This window comes from Ailuropoda melanoleuca, chromosome 1, assembly GCF_002007445.2.
Source record: "Ailuropoda melanoleuca isolate Jingjing chromosome 1, ASM200744v2, whole genome shotgun sequence".
In the NCBI taxonomy this organism is placed as follows: Eukaryota; Metazoa; Chordata; class Mammalia; order Carnivora; family Ursidae; genus Ailuropoda; species Ailuropoda melanoleuca.
This window is the reverse complement of record NC_048218.1, coordinates 128,543,514-128,559,192: the sequence shown is the minus strand read 5'-3', so window position 1 is coordinate 128,559,192 and position 15,679 is coordinate 128,543,514. Positions and strand designations below refer to the sequence as shown.

The 15,679-nt window shown below is 43.8% G+C and overlaps 2 protein-coding genes across 9 annotated transcripts in view; one reads left to right on the top strand and one right to left on the bottom strand.

Annotated features, from left to right (window-relative positions):
- The first annotated feature begins 1,361 nt into the window (after nucleotides 1-1,361).
- ARMC10 (armadillo repeat containing 10) lies at nucleotides 1,362-6,961 on the top strand. Of its 3 annotated transcripts, none has more exons than XM_034666882.1 (3): nucleotides 1,362-1,616; nucleotides 1,900-2,010; nucleotides 6,871-6,961. In XM_034666882.1, the coding sequence occupies exons 1-3, from the start codon at nucleotides 1,557-1,559 to the stop codon at nucleotides 6,952-6,954; spliced, it is 255 nt and encodes an 84-aa protein (XP_034522773.1). In that variant the 5' UTR covers nucleotides 1,362-1,556; the 3' UTR covers nucleotides 6,955-6,961. The 3 variants fall into 3 exon arrangements, with proteins under 3 accessions (XP_034522773.1, XP_034522778.1, XP_034522767.1); XM_034666887.1 differs by having other exon boundaries at nucleotides 1,362-1,637; nucleotides 1,921-2,010; XM_034666876.1 differs by lacking the exon at nucleotides 1,900-2,010 and having other exon boundaries at nucleotides 1,362-1,727.
- A 1,886-nt stretch (nucleotides 6,962-8,847) lies between these two features.
- NAPEPLD (N-acyl phosphatidylethanolamine phospholipase D) overlaps nucleotides 8,848-15,679 on the bottom strand; it is a 50,788-nt gene continuing 43,956 nt past the window's right edge. For 4 of the 6 annotated variants that reach the window (XM_034666852.1, XM_011236530.3, XM_034666850.1 and 1 more), the window contains 2 exons: nucleotides 12,930-13,044; nucleotides 8,848-8,999 (listed from right to left, as the gene is read on the bottom strand). In XM_034666852.1, the coding sequence (XP_034522743.1) occupies nucleotides 8,871-8,999; nucleotides 12,930-13,044 (244 nt within the window). In that variant the 3' untranslated portion in view covers nucleotides 8,848-8,870. Of the gene's footprint in view, nucleotides 9,000-12,929; nucleotides 13,045-14,437; nucleotides 14,600-15,679 lie in introns of those variants that run through there. The other 2 variants (XM_034666866.1, XM_034666857.1) reach the window with 2 other exon arrangements.

Genomic DNA, 15,679 nt, shown 5'->3' with positions numbered 1-15,679 from the left:
TGAAATCGTGGCCAGAGAGAGCGGGTGGCTTGTAAATGTCATTTGTCTCTGAACCACGATTAAAAGTTTAATCTCTCTCTGCTTTACTGCCATTACTCTAGTTTCTATGGTAACATGGGTACTTTTGGATTTTTTTAAAACTTAATATTGACTTATGGGACAATTGCTCATTTCTTAGCGTTTTATATTAGGAAATTTTTCTTATCAGTTAGAATTTAGGGTGGAGTTTTAGTTAGGTAAGTAGTAATTATCTGAGAGACATAATTTTTCNGACAGCCAGCGAGAGAGGGAACACAAGCAAGGGGAGTGGGAGAGGAAGAAGCAGGCTCATAGCAGAGGAGCCTGATGTGGGGCTTGATCCCACAATGCCAGGATCACGCCCTGAGCCGAAGGCAGACGCTTAACCGCGGTGCCACCCAGGCGCCCCAGGAAATTTTTCTTATCAGTTAGAATTTAGGGTGGAGTTTTAGTTAGGTAAGTAGTAATTATCTGAGAGACATAATTTTTCCAAGCTGGAAGAAATAGAAAACAGTTTCAGAAAATTTTCCGTCATCGTGGGTTTCGTTCTATCGTGTGTGAAATAGGAGTATTAGTGGCATCGCATTCCGATTTGCCAGTGTCACCAGTATCAGGAGGGCATGGATCATATACATATCCCTGGGTAAAGAAGAAAATTGGGCCAAAGATAATTTTGCCTCTGCTTACTTTTGATGGAACTAACCGTAAAGAAAAATTCTATTTTGCTTTGATCCCCATTCTTCTAACATGTAGCTCCTAGACCCTGTTGTTAAGCTACTTACCATGACGCAGAATGGCCACACAGGTCTTCCTCCTCAATGCTCATGTGTCCAAAGCAGTTGACACAGAAAAGAGGACTGAGCTGGGAAGTCCCAACAGTTGAGAGACCACGGGTGTTGAGCGCGCGGTCTCTGGAATTAGACATTGCTCCCCCACCGTCTGGCTTGATATTGGGCAGGGATCCAAGTTCCTTGAGGACTTGTCCTTGTCTGTAAAATGGCCATTAATAACACCCACCTCATTAGAGGTGTCTTACGGATTAAGTGAGGTGTATTTGTAAAATGCTCGCACAGTGCCTGTCATTAGCAAAGGTTGCTATAAAAAAAAAAAATCGCCGAAGTTTGAGGGCTGGATAGACGTCTTTTTTTGTTGTTGTTGTTAAGATTTTATTTATTTAGGTGACAGCGAGAGAGGGAACACAAACGGGGAGTGGGAGAGGAAGAAGCAGGCTCCCAGCGGAGGAGTCCGATGTGGGGCTTGATCCCAGAACGCTGGGATCATGCCCTGAGCAGAAGGCAGACGCTTAACAACTGAGCCACCCAGGCGCCCTTAGACGNTTGATCCCAGAACGCTGGGATCACGCCCTGAGCAGAAGGCAGACGCTTAACAACTGAGCCACCCAGGCGCCCTTAGACGTCATCTTTTTTGAGGAACCAGCCTCCCCCTGAACAACGGTCCTCTTCCACCGTGCGGAAAAGTTACTGTGTCACGGACAAATTTTTGGAGATACTCACTCCTCCCCCCACCTCTAGGTATACATGAATCAAGTGTGCAAGGATGTCCTCTCTGGTCCCCTGGACTCTGCCGTGCAGCTGGCTGGACTGAGACTGTTAACAAACATGACGGTTACCGATGACCACCAGCACGTGCTGAGCTGTTACGTCCCAGACTTGTTGCGCGTGCTGCTCGCCGGAAATGCGCAGACCAAGGTACGGATGAATGGTGATGACTTGGAAGTACGAAGAGCTGTTGCATCAAGCTTAGTAAGATTGGAATTGAATTTTAAGTCCCTCATCTTAAGTTGATATCCTTCAAAAAATAGCACATTTATTCAAAGTTTATTAAAAGCCTTTCGTGAGCCCAACAAAGTAAATTATTTTNGGACTGAGACTGTTAACAAACATGACGGTTACCGATGACCACCAGCACGTGCTGAGCTGTTACGTCCCAGACTTGTTGCGCGTGCTGCTCGCCGGAAATGCGCAGACCAAGGTACGGATGAATGGTGATGACTTGGAAGTACGAAGAGCTGTTGCATCAAGCTTAGTAAGATTGGAATTGAATTTTAAGTCCCTCATCTTAAGTTGATATCCTTCAAAAAATAGCACATTTATTCAAAGTTTATTAAAAGCCTTTCGTGAGCCCCACAAAGTAAATTATTTTTATCCCCAAGTAATCAATTTCAAAATGAATTTGTGAAAATGTGTTATTTCACTTATCAATAGATGGGCATTCGTGCGCTCTTCGAGAATGTGTTTACTGAAGTGATACAGCGGTTCCCCCCACACCAGGTTTAATTATACGTAATTGATTAAAAGGCTTTGAGTGATAATGCTGGTTAATTGAATTTTTTGCTCACCTCGGAGGTAGAAACTTTTTTGATTTAGCCATCATTTGTGGAAAAAATCTTTTGAAAACCACTATTAAGTTAGTAACGGATGTCTGTCTGGTGCTTGATTTTGACCACTTACACAGATGTAGGAGGCAACAGATTGACCTCATTAAGGATCTCAGGAGACGCCCCGTGAAAGTAACTTGAGTAAACCTATCAGTGGGCATTTCTCTCAAGTGCCATTTTTCGAGAAGTAGCATAAAAACACCGTAGACTAACCAAAGGCTCTGACTAGTTGGGTTGATCATTTATCGGTGTTTTACTGTGTTGGTCTGTGTTCTCTGGCACAGTTGAGAGAAAAACGCAAGAGCATTTTAGAAGGACCACACTCCAAATATTCAACAACACTGAACTTATTTCTGGGGTTACCAAATGTGATTACAGGACAGCCTCACTATAGCCCTCTTAAAATTTGTTCTGGGCTTTCCACATTTCCACTAGCCAGAGTTACTTGGATCTGGTCTAAGATGTACCCAAAGGCATTCAAAATTATTAAGTGTAATAATCTTATTAGCAATATTTTTGAAATATGCTCCGTCCGTAGGCAGCTTCCAAAATGCATGCACCCATCGACATCTATCAGTGGAACAAGGTAACTTCCAGCCTCTGAGGCCCCAGGGAAACCCTTCCCTCTACTTACAGCATCACAGATTTAGGACAGGCTCTCCTCTGCCTTGGTCTGCAGCTGCTTTACCCAAAACCTCAGGAGGAACAAGGAGTTCAGAGCCAGGCGAGTCTGGCCTTGGGGCCATGTGGATCTGTCTCCGACACGGTCTGTGTTTTAGTATGTTTTATGACTTCTTAGAAGATGACTCACACCGCAATAGTATGTTCTATTTTTGTTTTGCTTTTCCATTCCATTGCCTGGTATGGCATTTCTGGGATAGAAAATTTGCTTTTTTTGGTCTGTCTGGGAACCTGACCACCAATTATAAAACATTGTTTCTCCATAAAAGATGACTGTAAAGTTCCAAGTTGCAAATGAACTTTTGGACAGTAATCCATTTGTGAGAAAATGTACCCGTTTTAGATATTTTCTTAGTAAATAACCAAAATGACTTTTTAGAAATCTTACTTATAATAAGAGATCTCACCGTACTATAACAATCTCTTGGGTACAACACTGATTCTAACCAAATATAAATAATGGAAGATTAACGTGAACATAAATCATGTGTTTGTTAAAAGAAATGTGGTCACCACAAGATGGCACGAGTGATAAGAGAGAGGACTGAACATGGTTCAAACCAAAATACATACACAGGTGTCCCCCGCTATCCGGAAGCAGGGCGCGCCTGTGAAACCTCTCCTACTGCAAAATGGCCTGAAGCAGAGCAGCACCTACTATCAGTTTATATGGGAACATTTTTGAGCGTTCCCAGACCCCCCGCCCCCCAAAAAACACTCTCTCAGGCTTTCCCGATAGCTTGGAACGTATCTTGCTAACAGATGCACAGAATAAATCAAGATAAGCAGAGATGTCCACAGACACAGTTCAAAGCTCTGGCTGTTCGATGCGGACATGCTGAGCGTACTTCCTGGGGTGTGTGTTGACCCCACCAACGCTCGCTGCAGAACACCCAACGCTCTTTTCTTTTACTTTTTCTTGCCTTTTTTTTTTTTTAATAAAAATGAAATCCTGTTTGGATTTCTTTTGGTTCATGGAAACAGGTACCAATAACGTAGGCCTTTCATAAAAGCGAGATGGCATGATGTGAACATTCGAGAAGGAGGGGATACCTGCAGCTTTTTAATCTGCAGTTGTGCTCTATAAATTATTTACTCATGTTTCTTTCACTCCCTTCTGGGGCATAGCAACGTGGAATTTTAATTCAGGCTCCATTGATGGCTATGGCTGTTACTGTTCCCGAGTTATAAACCTACCCTCGTTGGCCACTAGGGGGCCCTGTGGATTTTGACTTCATCCAGGCTTCTTTCCTAGGTTTGGGACCTGCCTGTTTCAGAACTCTTGTCCATTTTCTTAAAACTTCACTGCCTTTGGAGACAAGTGCTCATTCCTAACACTTTTCCTTTCTGCTGGCAGCCAGTCAGGCCAGACCAGATCTGCACTGATGGTTAGAAGTTGTCTTTTCTCTCTCACCTTAAGAGGCTATAATTCATCAAGAATTCTATCTGAAAAACATGATCTCTGCTTAAACAAGAAACTGCTACCCGTGGTTTCTGCTAGGGGGTGGGATAGGCAGATAGAACGGTGGCGCTTGTTTTCACCCTTGTTTCCCTCTGCACAGTTTGAAATTTATCATGACCATGTATTAATTTCATAATTTTTTTAAAATAATTGGTAAATTAGGCAAAGCCTTTTATCCTGATTAACAAATTAGTATATACAACATAAATATGGAACATGTGAGTATATAGGTATGTAAAAAGCCCAGAAAGAAAATAACAAAACTTAATATTGATTGGTCTTGATCATGGAAATAGGGGTGGATTTCCTTTTCCTTTGTGCCTTTTGTCACTTTTTTAAAATGTTCTAAAGGAGAGGCACCTGGGTGGCTCAGGTGGTTAAGTATCCAACTCTTCATCTCAGCTCAGGTCTTGATCTCAGGGTCGTGAGTTCAAGCCCACGTTGGGGCTACTTTAAGAATAAATAATAGGGANTCCAACTCTTCATCTCAGCTCAGGTCTTGATCTCAGGGTCGTGAGTTCAAGCCCACGTTGGGGCTACTTTAAAAATAAATAATAGGGGCGCCTGGGTGGCACAGCGGTTAAGCGTCTGCCTTCAGCTCAGGGCGTGATCCCGGTGTTATGGGATCGAGCCCCACATCAGGCTCCTCCGCTATGAGCCTGCTTCTTCCTCTCCCATTCCCCCTGCTTGTGTTCCCTCTATCGCTGGCTATCTCTATCTGTCNTATGAGCCTGCTTCTTCCTCTCCCACTCCCCCTGCTTGTGTTCCCTCTATCGCTGGCTATCTCTATCTCTGTCAAATAAATAAATAAAATCTTTTAAAAAATAAATAAAAATGAATAAAAATGTTTTATAGGAAACATACAATGCCTTTGTCATAAAAAAAAAGGTTTTTTAAATTAAAGATCTGGGTTCCCTTCCAGGTCTAATAGAGAGCATATTTGTCCCTCCCCACGCCTCACTTTGTGTAATTTCAAGTATCTTGTATAGCTTTGTATGACCTTTGTCCTTAAACCAGAATTCTGTTTGAATGTTATTACAGTAGTTCTCCCCTCCCCCTTATCCGTGGTTTCACTTTCCACGGTTTGTCATATGCTGTCAACAGCAGTTGGGACACAGATGATCCTTCTGGCTTCCCATCAGAGGCGCAGGAGTAGCCTAATGCTGTGTCACAACACCTGTCATTCACCTCACTTCATCTCATCACATGGGCATTTTATCATCTCCCAGCAGAAGAGGAGTGAGTACGGGGCAATAAGGTATTTTCAGAGAGAGTGCTCCTCAGTACAGATACTAAAATTGGAAAGATATTTTGAGACTGCATTCATATAACTTATTACAGGAGATTACTGTAATTGTTCTATTTTATTATCGTAGTTCATCTCTTTCTGTGCCTAATCTATAAATTAAACTTTGGGGGCGCCTGGGTGGCAGTGGTTAAGCGTCTGCCTTGGGCTCAGGGCGTGATCCCGGCATTACAGGATCGAGCCCCACATCAGGCTCCTCCGCTATGAGCCTGCTTCTTCCTCTCCCACTCCCCCTGCCTGTGTTCCTTCTCTCGCGGGCTGTCTCTATCTCTGTCAAATAAATAAATTAAATTAAAAAAAAAAAAACTTTGGCATAGGTATGTGGGTTTAGGAAAAAACACAGCATATATAGGTTTCACTATTATCCGTGATTTTAGGCGTGTGTTGGGGGTCTTGGAATGATAAGGGGGCTATGGTACTGACAGTTACGAGTGATAGGAATGCTGATACTGTAGCTTGTCAGCTCTAAGTTAACATTTGTTTGCCGATTACTTGTCACTGCCTATTTAAAGGATTTTAAAACATTTTTCACATAAAAAGATAAGCTCAAAGGTTCATAGTAACCTACTAAAAAGGACCATGTTTATCTAGTCTTGGTAACCAAACTGTCCCAAGATCTTCATACTTTAAATAGAAATAAACCAAGCTTTGAGAGATTCCTTTTTTTGTTCCAAAGATGTTTCACTTACCAGTAATTGTAATAAAGGTCTTTAATGTTAAGCTTATTACCCTGGGTTAGGGGGCGAGGCGGGTAGACAGACATTCACCATCTTCTCCCTAATAACGTAGCTGGAAAAATACTGTTCCAATAGCCTCGCTGTGTGCGAAGCGCTCTGGGAGCGTTGAGGAGAGAGCTCCGCGGGGTAGAGCCTTTGGGCCATACAGGAAGCCCAGGCCAGAGTTTAAAATGTGGACACAGGGAGAGGACGGTGTGCTGGGGCCGGGGGTGGGGGGGCAAATCCATCCTTGCTGTTCTGAAATAAACCAACATGATTCTTCTTTCAGGTGCAAGTTCTGAAACTGCTTGTGAATTTGTCTGAAAATCCAGCCATGGCAGAAGGACTACTTGGTGCCCAGGTAAACAGCTGACATTTTCTGTTTTATAAGTATACAAATACGTAGATTTGGACAGAGGAAGACGGACTTGGTCAGCTTCACAGCAGAGGTAAGAGATGAATTCTCACGGCGGCGCGCAACAGCAGGGAGGGCGCCCGCACAGGCCCCCCCAGCTCACCCACCATCGACCTACCAGCTCCATTCCCATCCGTGTGCTAGAATGTTCCTTTGGAGTGAAAATGTTTAGGGGTGGTTCTGCTGTGTTTTTCCTGAAGGTGAGTTTATGGGGAAACTGCTTTCGTGCCCCAAGTCACATACATTCACATGCATTATATACACAGTTCCCCTGGCCTGGTTTGCATCTCTGTAAGATAAAACTCCTAATTTTTTATGAAGATCATTAACGTTTATTTTGGCTATTACTCTCCAAATTCACAAAAGGAGATAAAGTTGTCAGTCCTCAGGGTTCCATGTCCTAACTACACATGCTTGACTGCAGCAAGAACAAGACACTACCGAAAGTAGCGGGAGCCTAGTTTCAGCTTTCAGAGCTCCTGCTCTAGATTAGGCAGTGATGTCTGAAGAAATAATGCTCTCCCTTATATTTTCAAAGTGCTTTTAAAAATCACTATTCACATTTTTTGGAGGTAGGTCAAAAATGTCCTCTTGTTCCACATGAGGAAACTGAGGCACAGTGAGCATAGGTGACCTGTGGCAGGATACACAGAAAATCTGTGGTGGAAGGAGGCTTAAAACAGATTAAGTGGCTAACAGGTGGCGTGCGTATATATGTATGTGAAAATAGATTACCGCCGGGCAGCTTGGTGTAGAAAACCTATCGTGATTATTTTGTGTGAATAAAGCTCACTTCAGAGACTGGGGAGCAGGAAGACAGGATGGGCCTCTCACGTATCTGACGGACTCTGAAAGGTTCACAGCAGTCGAGCGACCACAGAGCCCTTACACGACTAAACTCAGGTCAGACAATTCCCCAAAATCACCATTTCTTTTCTCTTTGACTAAGCTAGTGTAGAAGACGAGCAGTTAAAAGTAGAATCGTGCTTAGAGGTCATTTAGTATAAAAATATAAGCCATCTGAATCCTGTAAAACAATTTATAGATCTTATTGATATACTCATGGTTGGTGCTAAGAAATGGGGGGGGTGAGTAGATAGAAAATGGAATACAGAGAATTATTAATATTTTACAAAGATAAATGCACATCTTAAAATGTTATTTCCTAGCAGCTATCTTTGTGCTTAGCAGGTCTGACTTTTAGATTAAAAACAGAAAATGTCACCAATCATGTCCTCATAACCACCCCCTTTCCCTCCCTCTGTCCAACTCTGCTTCTGATTTGGGGATTGCAGACGTAAAACAGAAAATACTCTTCCTCTTTTAAGAAACTAAGTCTTTAAAAATGGGAACTTCGCCCAACCTCCTATGTTTCTCTGCTTAAAAAAATAACATTTGGCATATAAGCTAATCCTGACAGAGCAAGGAGAGGTGCTCTAAGGATGTGGGTGGCCGTGTCCTCACGTCCTCTAAAGTGAATATAAGAAGCAGGTTTGTATGTGCAGGGCTCCGAAAGAGTCTCACTTGCAGAAGGCCCTTAACCAGAAGAACAGAAATGAGACCTTAAAATCAATTTTCATAACCTCCAAATTCTACCACTAAAATGTTAAAAAAAAAAAATTTCATTGCTGCGCTTTTGCCACTGAGACAGGATTTTAATTCCCCCTCGCCAGTTCATTCTGTAAATGACCCACCTCTGAACTCCAGTTTCTCTGTACGAGCTGGCAGGCGCAGTAGCAAGCAAGTTAGCACGCAAAACAAACCCTCACTTGTAGAAGTTGTTTCCAAATGTAAAAAATCCTCGTACTTGTGAGTTTCTCGGTCTTTCCTAGCTTCGAGGATGCCTTTGTCGCTAACAGCTCCTGTGCTCACATTTATTCAGAGTTTTCATCATCAGTATTGAGGTATCTGGATTCTCCATGCTTCAAGACAAAAAAATCTTCTGTCTTAAGTCCATATCTTCCTAGAGCCTCACTCAGCTTCGCTGGGGGCTCCAAGTAATGCTGGCAAAGGGCAGACGGGGGGGAAAATGGAAAAGGATTAACCATGCATGTATTTGGAGGGATTTCAAGTTAAGAGTTTAAACTAAAATAACCAACATATGCCAACTTGTCCTTTTCATTCAAGCATTAGCAAATGAGTCAATCACAGCTTCTAATAGAGTCATTAATTAAGCCAACAGAAATACCCTACTTAGACCGAACATCACTAGACTGCGTGAAACCTGATCAGTGTTTCACTACATGAAATTCCCATCTAAATGGAATCAGTACCAAAGACAGTATTACAGAATGAGATGTTACCAAGATCTTCGAAGAATGTAGCAGCTTAGGTTCTAAGTCAGAGTGTGTATGTGTCAGCAAATGCTGGAGAAAAGATTTCTGGCTCATAGAAGGTGTTACCCTCGAACCACCAGCCAAGTATCAACACTACAGTCTACAGCATATGAGGAGGACGTGGAGAACAGAGGTAAGACAAGTAGAACTTCTTAATTTCCCTTTGTTTCCTGGTGGTTCTTTTCTCAGAAAAGCCATAAAATGCAGAAGTATAAAGCACGAATATAAATCCATCTCTGAGCCCATCAACATGATGGGTTTGCCTCTGCCCATCAGGCAGCAGCTGTCCCCGCAGCACCCGTCTGGAGTAGCCAGCGCACTGCTACTAACAGAACAATATGGGAGTGATAAGAAATGGATAAGATGATGTTATCAGAGTTGTTAACACGATGTGGAGAGAGAAGGGGGGAGGGGTGATAAGTGTGGTAGATGGAGGTTTCATTTTAAATACCACAGGCTAAAAGATCGTCTGTGACAAGGCAGCGTTTTAGCCAAGACCGGGGAGAGGAGTCGGGGCATAAAGGTCATTGCCCTTCAGAGTGTTGAGAACAGACGGGAAGGGGCAGAATGGAAACAGTCCAAGTAGTGAAAAGTAGTCCAAATGTGAAATATTCTGGGGGTGCGCCTGGCGGGCTCATTTCGTAGAGTGTGTGACTCTCTTGATCTTTGGGCCATGGGTTCAAGCCCCATGTTGGGAGTGGAGATTACTTACATATTCTGAAGTTTGAGCTGACTGCATGCAGGGTAAACAGGATGGGGGACAGGAGAGAGAGAAGTCCAGGTTTTGACCTGAGTAGCTAGAACCATTTTCTGAGGTATAAAAGAAACAAGTTGAGGGAAGATCAGAACACAAGTCCTTGGTACCCAGTAGACATCCAAGTGGAGATGTCGAGCAGGCAGCTGGATGTAAAAACATGGATTATGGGGGAAACTTGGGAGTGAAAGGTAGAGTGGACCGCTGGCCATAAGACTGAGGAGATCCCCAATCAAGGGAGTGACCCACTAGAAAAGAGGCCCACAGGCGGGGTCAAAGGGCACTCACTGCTTAGGGGATGGGGACATGGTGACCACAAAGGGAGTAAGACACACAGGCTGGCTAAGAGCTACTGGCCACACAGATCCTTTCACCTCCATCGCTAGCTTCTGGATCATATAGGAACTTGCTAATATATCCCCAATAAAGTGTAACTGTGACAGCCTAAGTCAAAATTGTTGCCTTGCAAAATTATGTTAGGATAAGAGATTCGAAAATGAAATTCTTTCCCACTGAAAAATAATTTGCTTGTTAAGTCTCACCCCCCCTCCAGACACACACCCCAGTGCCCTACAAGTCTTGGCCAACACCACACTTACACAATCACCCTACACTGTTTCTTTGCTTATCAGTCACTTTAGTAATAGGCCCTAATTTAGTGTGGGTTTTGATGTTACGTTATCTGAGTTTCTTCATAGGTCAGTTGTTGGCTGTTTCAGCCATCGAGAAGGTAGCCCTAGAAGGCGGCCAGAAAGCCTCCTGATGACTGGTAGCAGTCTGACTGTGCAAACACCTCAGTCCCACAAGGGAGGTCAGAATGCCCCACAGCCAAACAGCAAGTACGGATCCAGCAAGACAGCGGATTAGCGGTAAGAGTGACGGCGCAGAGGAAGTGCCCAGCACTCTGGCCCCATTAAGAGCCAGGCAACCAGCCCAGACAGCTCTGCAGTTCCCTTCCAAAGCATCGCTGTTCTACAATCTACTCCCACAGGAGATACTCAGAATGAAGACCCTAGTCTCTTCAAAAGGTAACCTATCTTATGTGATGCCGGAAATAAAAAACTCACCAGTTTTGGTGGAAACTAAGTTTTAGTGCTTACATACATCATACAGGAAACTCATAATTGCTGAGATAAAGTAGATGTTGCTATATATACAATTTGTAAGTGTTGCCAGGCTCAGGCCATCCTCAGTCCGCTTGTAGTACAGGAAGTAGCTGTTAGAGCTGCCTTCATGCAAATCACTTCAAAGTGTTTACACACAGGGTAAATATCCAAAAATTCTGTCTTTACAATTTAACAAACTCCTAGAGGTCCCGTTTATGCATCTAATGTCAAAGCATGAGCACATTTTAATTTGCTAAGACTTACTGAGTTGTTACAGGTTTCATTAAGAAATAAAGGTGGAGGTTAGACTCATAACAGGAACAATTCTTGGGAGACTGGATCACACAGCAACTCTTGAATGTGGAGGTTTCTATCCTCTCATCTTCCCCATTGCAGTAAAGTAACTGGGAAGATAGTCTTGCTCTTAAGTTAAAAATCTAGGAGTCATCCTCAATTCTTCTCTGAACAGGTTTAGTGAATAGTAGGACTTCATCTAAGTCTCTGTGTAGGTCACACACGGAACATACACACGTGTCCCTAGATCTGTGTACGTGGAACCTACACACACCAGCTACATACACGGAGAGAGGAACTGCCACCAAGTGGCACAGTACGCCTCAGGACACCGGTACCCCATTTCCCCTCACAGACACATGTACTTCCCTCTCATTCATCCCCCTGCCCCAGGGTCATTCATTCATTCACTCCATCCCCCACTCCCCACCCCCCCATAGCGTGGTTCAGGGGTGGGAATTGGGACGGGACAGGAGGGGATGGGCAGGCAGTGTCCTAGGTCACTGTGGAACAGGCTACAACTTAGGGAGAGGGCAGGCCAGCAACAGCACAGAGGGAGTACCTGGAACAGCCTGAAAATACGGTTCCCACAGCGCAGCCCTGGGGTGTGGAAGAGGCCACACACAGCAAAGCAGAAGATGCCAAGTTCGACCATCCATTTCTAAATCTTGTTTAGGGTAGGACCCGGATCCAGAACAGGAGAAAGTGGGGTTTTTTTGCTGTCCCTCTCCTTGATTCCAGAACCCTTGTTAATAGAGTTCTAGGATTCATCTACCTTACCGAAAAAAATCAGCTCTTCTGTGTTCATCTAGGAATAAAACCACCACTTATCCCAAACCTGGCACACAGCACTCAGTCACTGTTCACCGGATGAATAACATATTCCTAAAAAGTTCCAGGCTGTCCAGCCTCAGGTCTGCCATTGCCCTCCGAGTCCCATCCATACTCTGGCTGAACTAATTCCTCACTATTCCCCTTTTGCTTGCTGCCTCCAATCCTATGCTCTGCCCCCTTCCTCATCTTGAAATGCATTCTCACAGCGAAGTTCAGATGTCCCCTCTTCCAGGAAGCCCTCCCTTCCTGATCCCTCCAAATCAGTAACAGTCCGTGACTCGTGAGACCACTTTGTCCCACCGTGAAGCACTTCTCTGCACCCCTGTTTTAGAGTTATGAACACCCCTTACATCTTCTGCTCGAACAAAAGCCCCCTTGAGGGGAAGACATGATGGCTCATTTTTTCCATTTTCTAAGACCACACACATTTGGTTCTATAAATGCATGCTTCACTTACAGAAATAAGCCAAAAGCACAGCATGATGCATGTGAGGGCTCTGCAGGCCTGATTCGAGTCCGGCCTCTGAGCACACCGCAGGGGCTGCTGATGCTGGAATCCTCTCCGGGCAAGCACCTAAGCAGAGTGATGTTCACCACGACCAAACTCACCTCATTGGCTAAGGCGAAAGTCCCCCAGTGGACTGCCACCGATTTCTTTGTCTGGACGTCAATGTGAATCCTTACAGCTTCTTCTGGGTCTACATGCTGGTATTTCATAAACCACCTGATAGAACAGCAATTTATTAGTTCTGGTCTTTGGAATACACACTAAATTCTAATTACTGCTTCATTTAATCAACCTCTAAAGGTTCTGCACAGGAGTAGAACAGGCAAAACCATCTCTTTTTTGAGTCCACTTTTCTGCTGCAAAACAAAATAAGCAAAAATCTTATGCAAACTGCTCCAGAACAGCTAAGTCTCAAGCAGTGCTCCCCTCGGCGAGGCAAGGAGCTGCTTCCTGAGCGTTTGAGTTTCCTGACCATTTATTCTGAAGGTATGTCCTACTTTTACTTTAAAAAGTAGACACTTTGCAATCTTGGTATGAATCAAAGAAACTAATGAGTCAGGAACTAGAAGCCAAAAGCTCGATTCAGGAGAACCTGAATAACTTGCTGAAACCATTTTTTTTTTTAACTTGCTAAAAGCGAAAAGCAAACAAAAATCAGTGTAGGATATTTAAAGACTGGGAGCCAAAAAAAAAAAAAAAAAATCAATTGCTCTTCAAGGATTTTATTTAAACACCACACAACCGAATAGTGAGGTGTAGGATTTAGCAAGAAGAGGGAGGGTGCCTGAGGGGGACTACGGTAGGGAGAGAGTGTGCAAACAGTGCAAGGCTGCCCAATGCCTACGGAGCAGGGCTCAGGCGGGGGCCTGCGCGTGCACCCCAGCTCGACGCGACGCTGGGGGTGCGGAGCTCAGGTCTGCTACTCAGAGCTCTGCTGCCGCCCAGGCTCGTGGACCTGGACTCAACACAGGTACTTCTGCGGTTCACAGAACACATCAGGGAAACGTTCATGCATCTGCAACGGCTACAGGGTTATTGACTGGTAGGAGCTGCAGGGCCCCCGGGAGCCTCGAAACAAAGCCACTGTGTTCTACTCAACAACGGATTACAGAAGCACTGTTCTGTCTCCTGACACTCAGAATCCAGGGCAAGATGGAAATAGTTTTTAGTGTTTCTATTGATTTTTTTTTTTAACTCCTACAGCCAATCAGAGGGATGGACATACTCCTTTCCACCTTCAAGTCTATCTGAAATAAATGTAAAATTTTTATTTTGGGGTGAAAGTTACAATAAAAACTTAACATCCTGGGGCGCTTGGCTGGCTCAGTCGGTGGAACACACAACTCTCTTGGGGATAGTTCAAGCCCCATGTCGGGTATAGAGCTTACTAAAAAACAAAAAAACAAAAAACAGGAACAACAAAATGCATAAACGAAACTTCCAAACCAGCTTGGACAGAATATCTGGTGACCGGAGATCCCCCACAGGAATATTACTGAAAGCTGTGTGGGTGCAATCATCGTACACTTAAGAGTACTCTGTAGTACTCAGAGTACAAACACTCTGAATTTCTGTTGATAACCTTATTTTCAAAACTGTTAGTACTGACCAGAGAAATGGATTACACAGCGGAGGCTGCCACGGTCTAATTCTCTCAGAGCGATACTGTGCTCCTGGCCTTCTCCCAGCTGAGGAGCAAGCAGGAAGGGGAATTCTGTGAGGGATTTTGTGTCGTTAATCCGTACACGTTATGCCATCACGTACACAGGATCTTTATGCAGGAAACATTTTCGTAATTACAAATAAGGTATTCTAATATACTAAGAACAGACATTGAGTAAAGATCAATACCGTATGAAACTGTTTTGTAAACAGGTTGGCTGATGTTTTTTGAGAGATTTCATTAGAACTAAGTGGAAAAGTTAAGTTCAAAGACTTCTGATTCATAATGATTTTTAAAAATAAGGTAGAAGCATCTAGCCCCTTAAAGAAGGGAAGAAAAAAAAAAGAGGGAGAAATAAGCATTAATAAAGACAGTGAATGGTTTTAGTGAACTTTAAAAGTTAATATAACAACATCAGAAACTAACGATCAGATCTGCTCAATTCATTTCTGACTTAGTGTTTTTCCTGCTTGTAGGACTGCTGAAAGTAAATGCCATGCTACACACAGTTCTGTATCTGTGCAAGTACTTTAGGAAATAAAACTTTTTTTTTTTTTTTTTTTTTTTTTTTTTTTTTTTTTTTTTTTTTTACTATTAGTGTTTATTTTCTCTTAACTGGTACCTGTCACCCAGAGTTAGCAGAACTCAAACTGAATTCTCTGAAATCACTTCTCTTTTCCTTAGGCGATGGGAAGGAAAGCACAGGCAGGGCTGGGTCTCCTGAGCCTCCAGTGCCAGTGTGACCTTGAACCGCTGACTGTGGGCGAGGCGTGTACAACAGGAACATAGTGCTGACTGACACGAGACCAGTGCAAGGGACTCACTGCTAGGATTCCTTGCTTGTTCTCTGCCCAACACAGGGGAGCTACAGGACTGGGGATGGGGGCTCGCCAGACACCGAGTGAAAGGTGGTTATGGAGTGGGTCCCCCACCCGAAGAACAAGAGTTGGCTTTGCTTACTGGCTGATTGGTTTAACCTGAGTCAGACGGTACTTGAACTTGTAGCTAGGTTGTAGCAATTCTTTAAACCCTGGCCCAGCTTTCTTGGTGATATAATCTCTGATTCGGAGTCATTATTTCATGGATATGACGGACTGAAATACTTTACGAGAAACGTAATGGAATCTGACTCACCACCCCGCCAACCACCCCCAATAACAAAAGTCCACCGTTAAAATCACAAAGGAT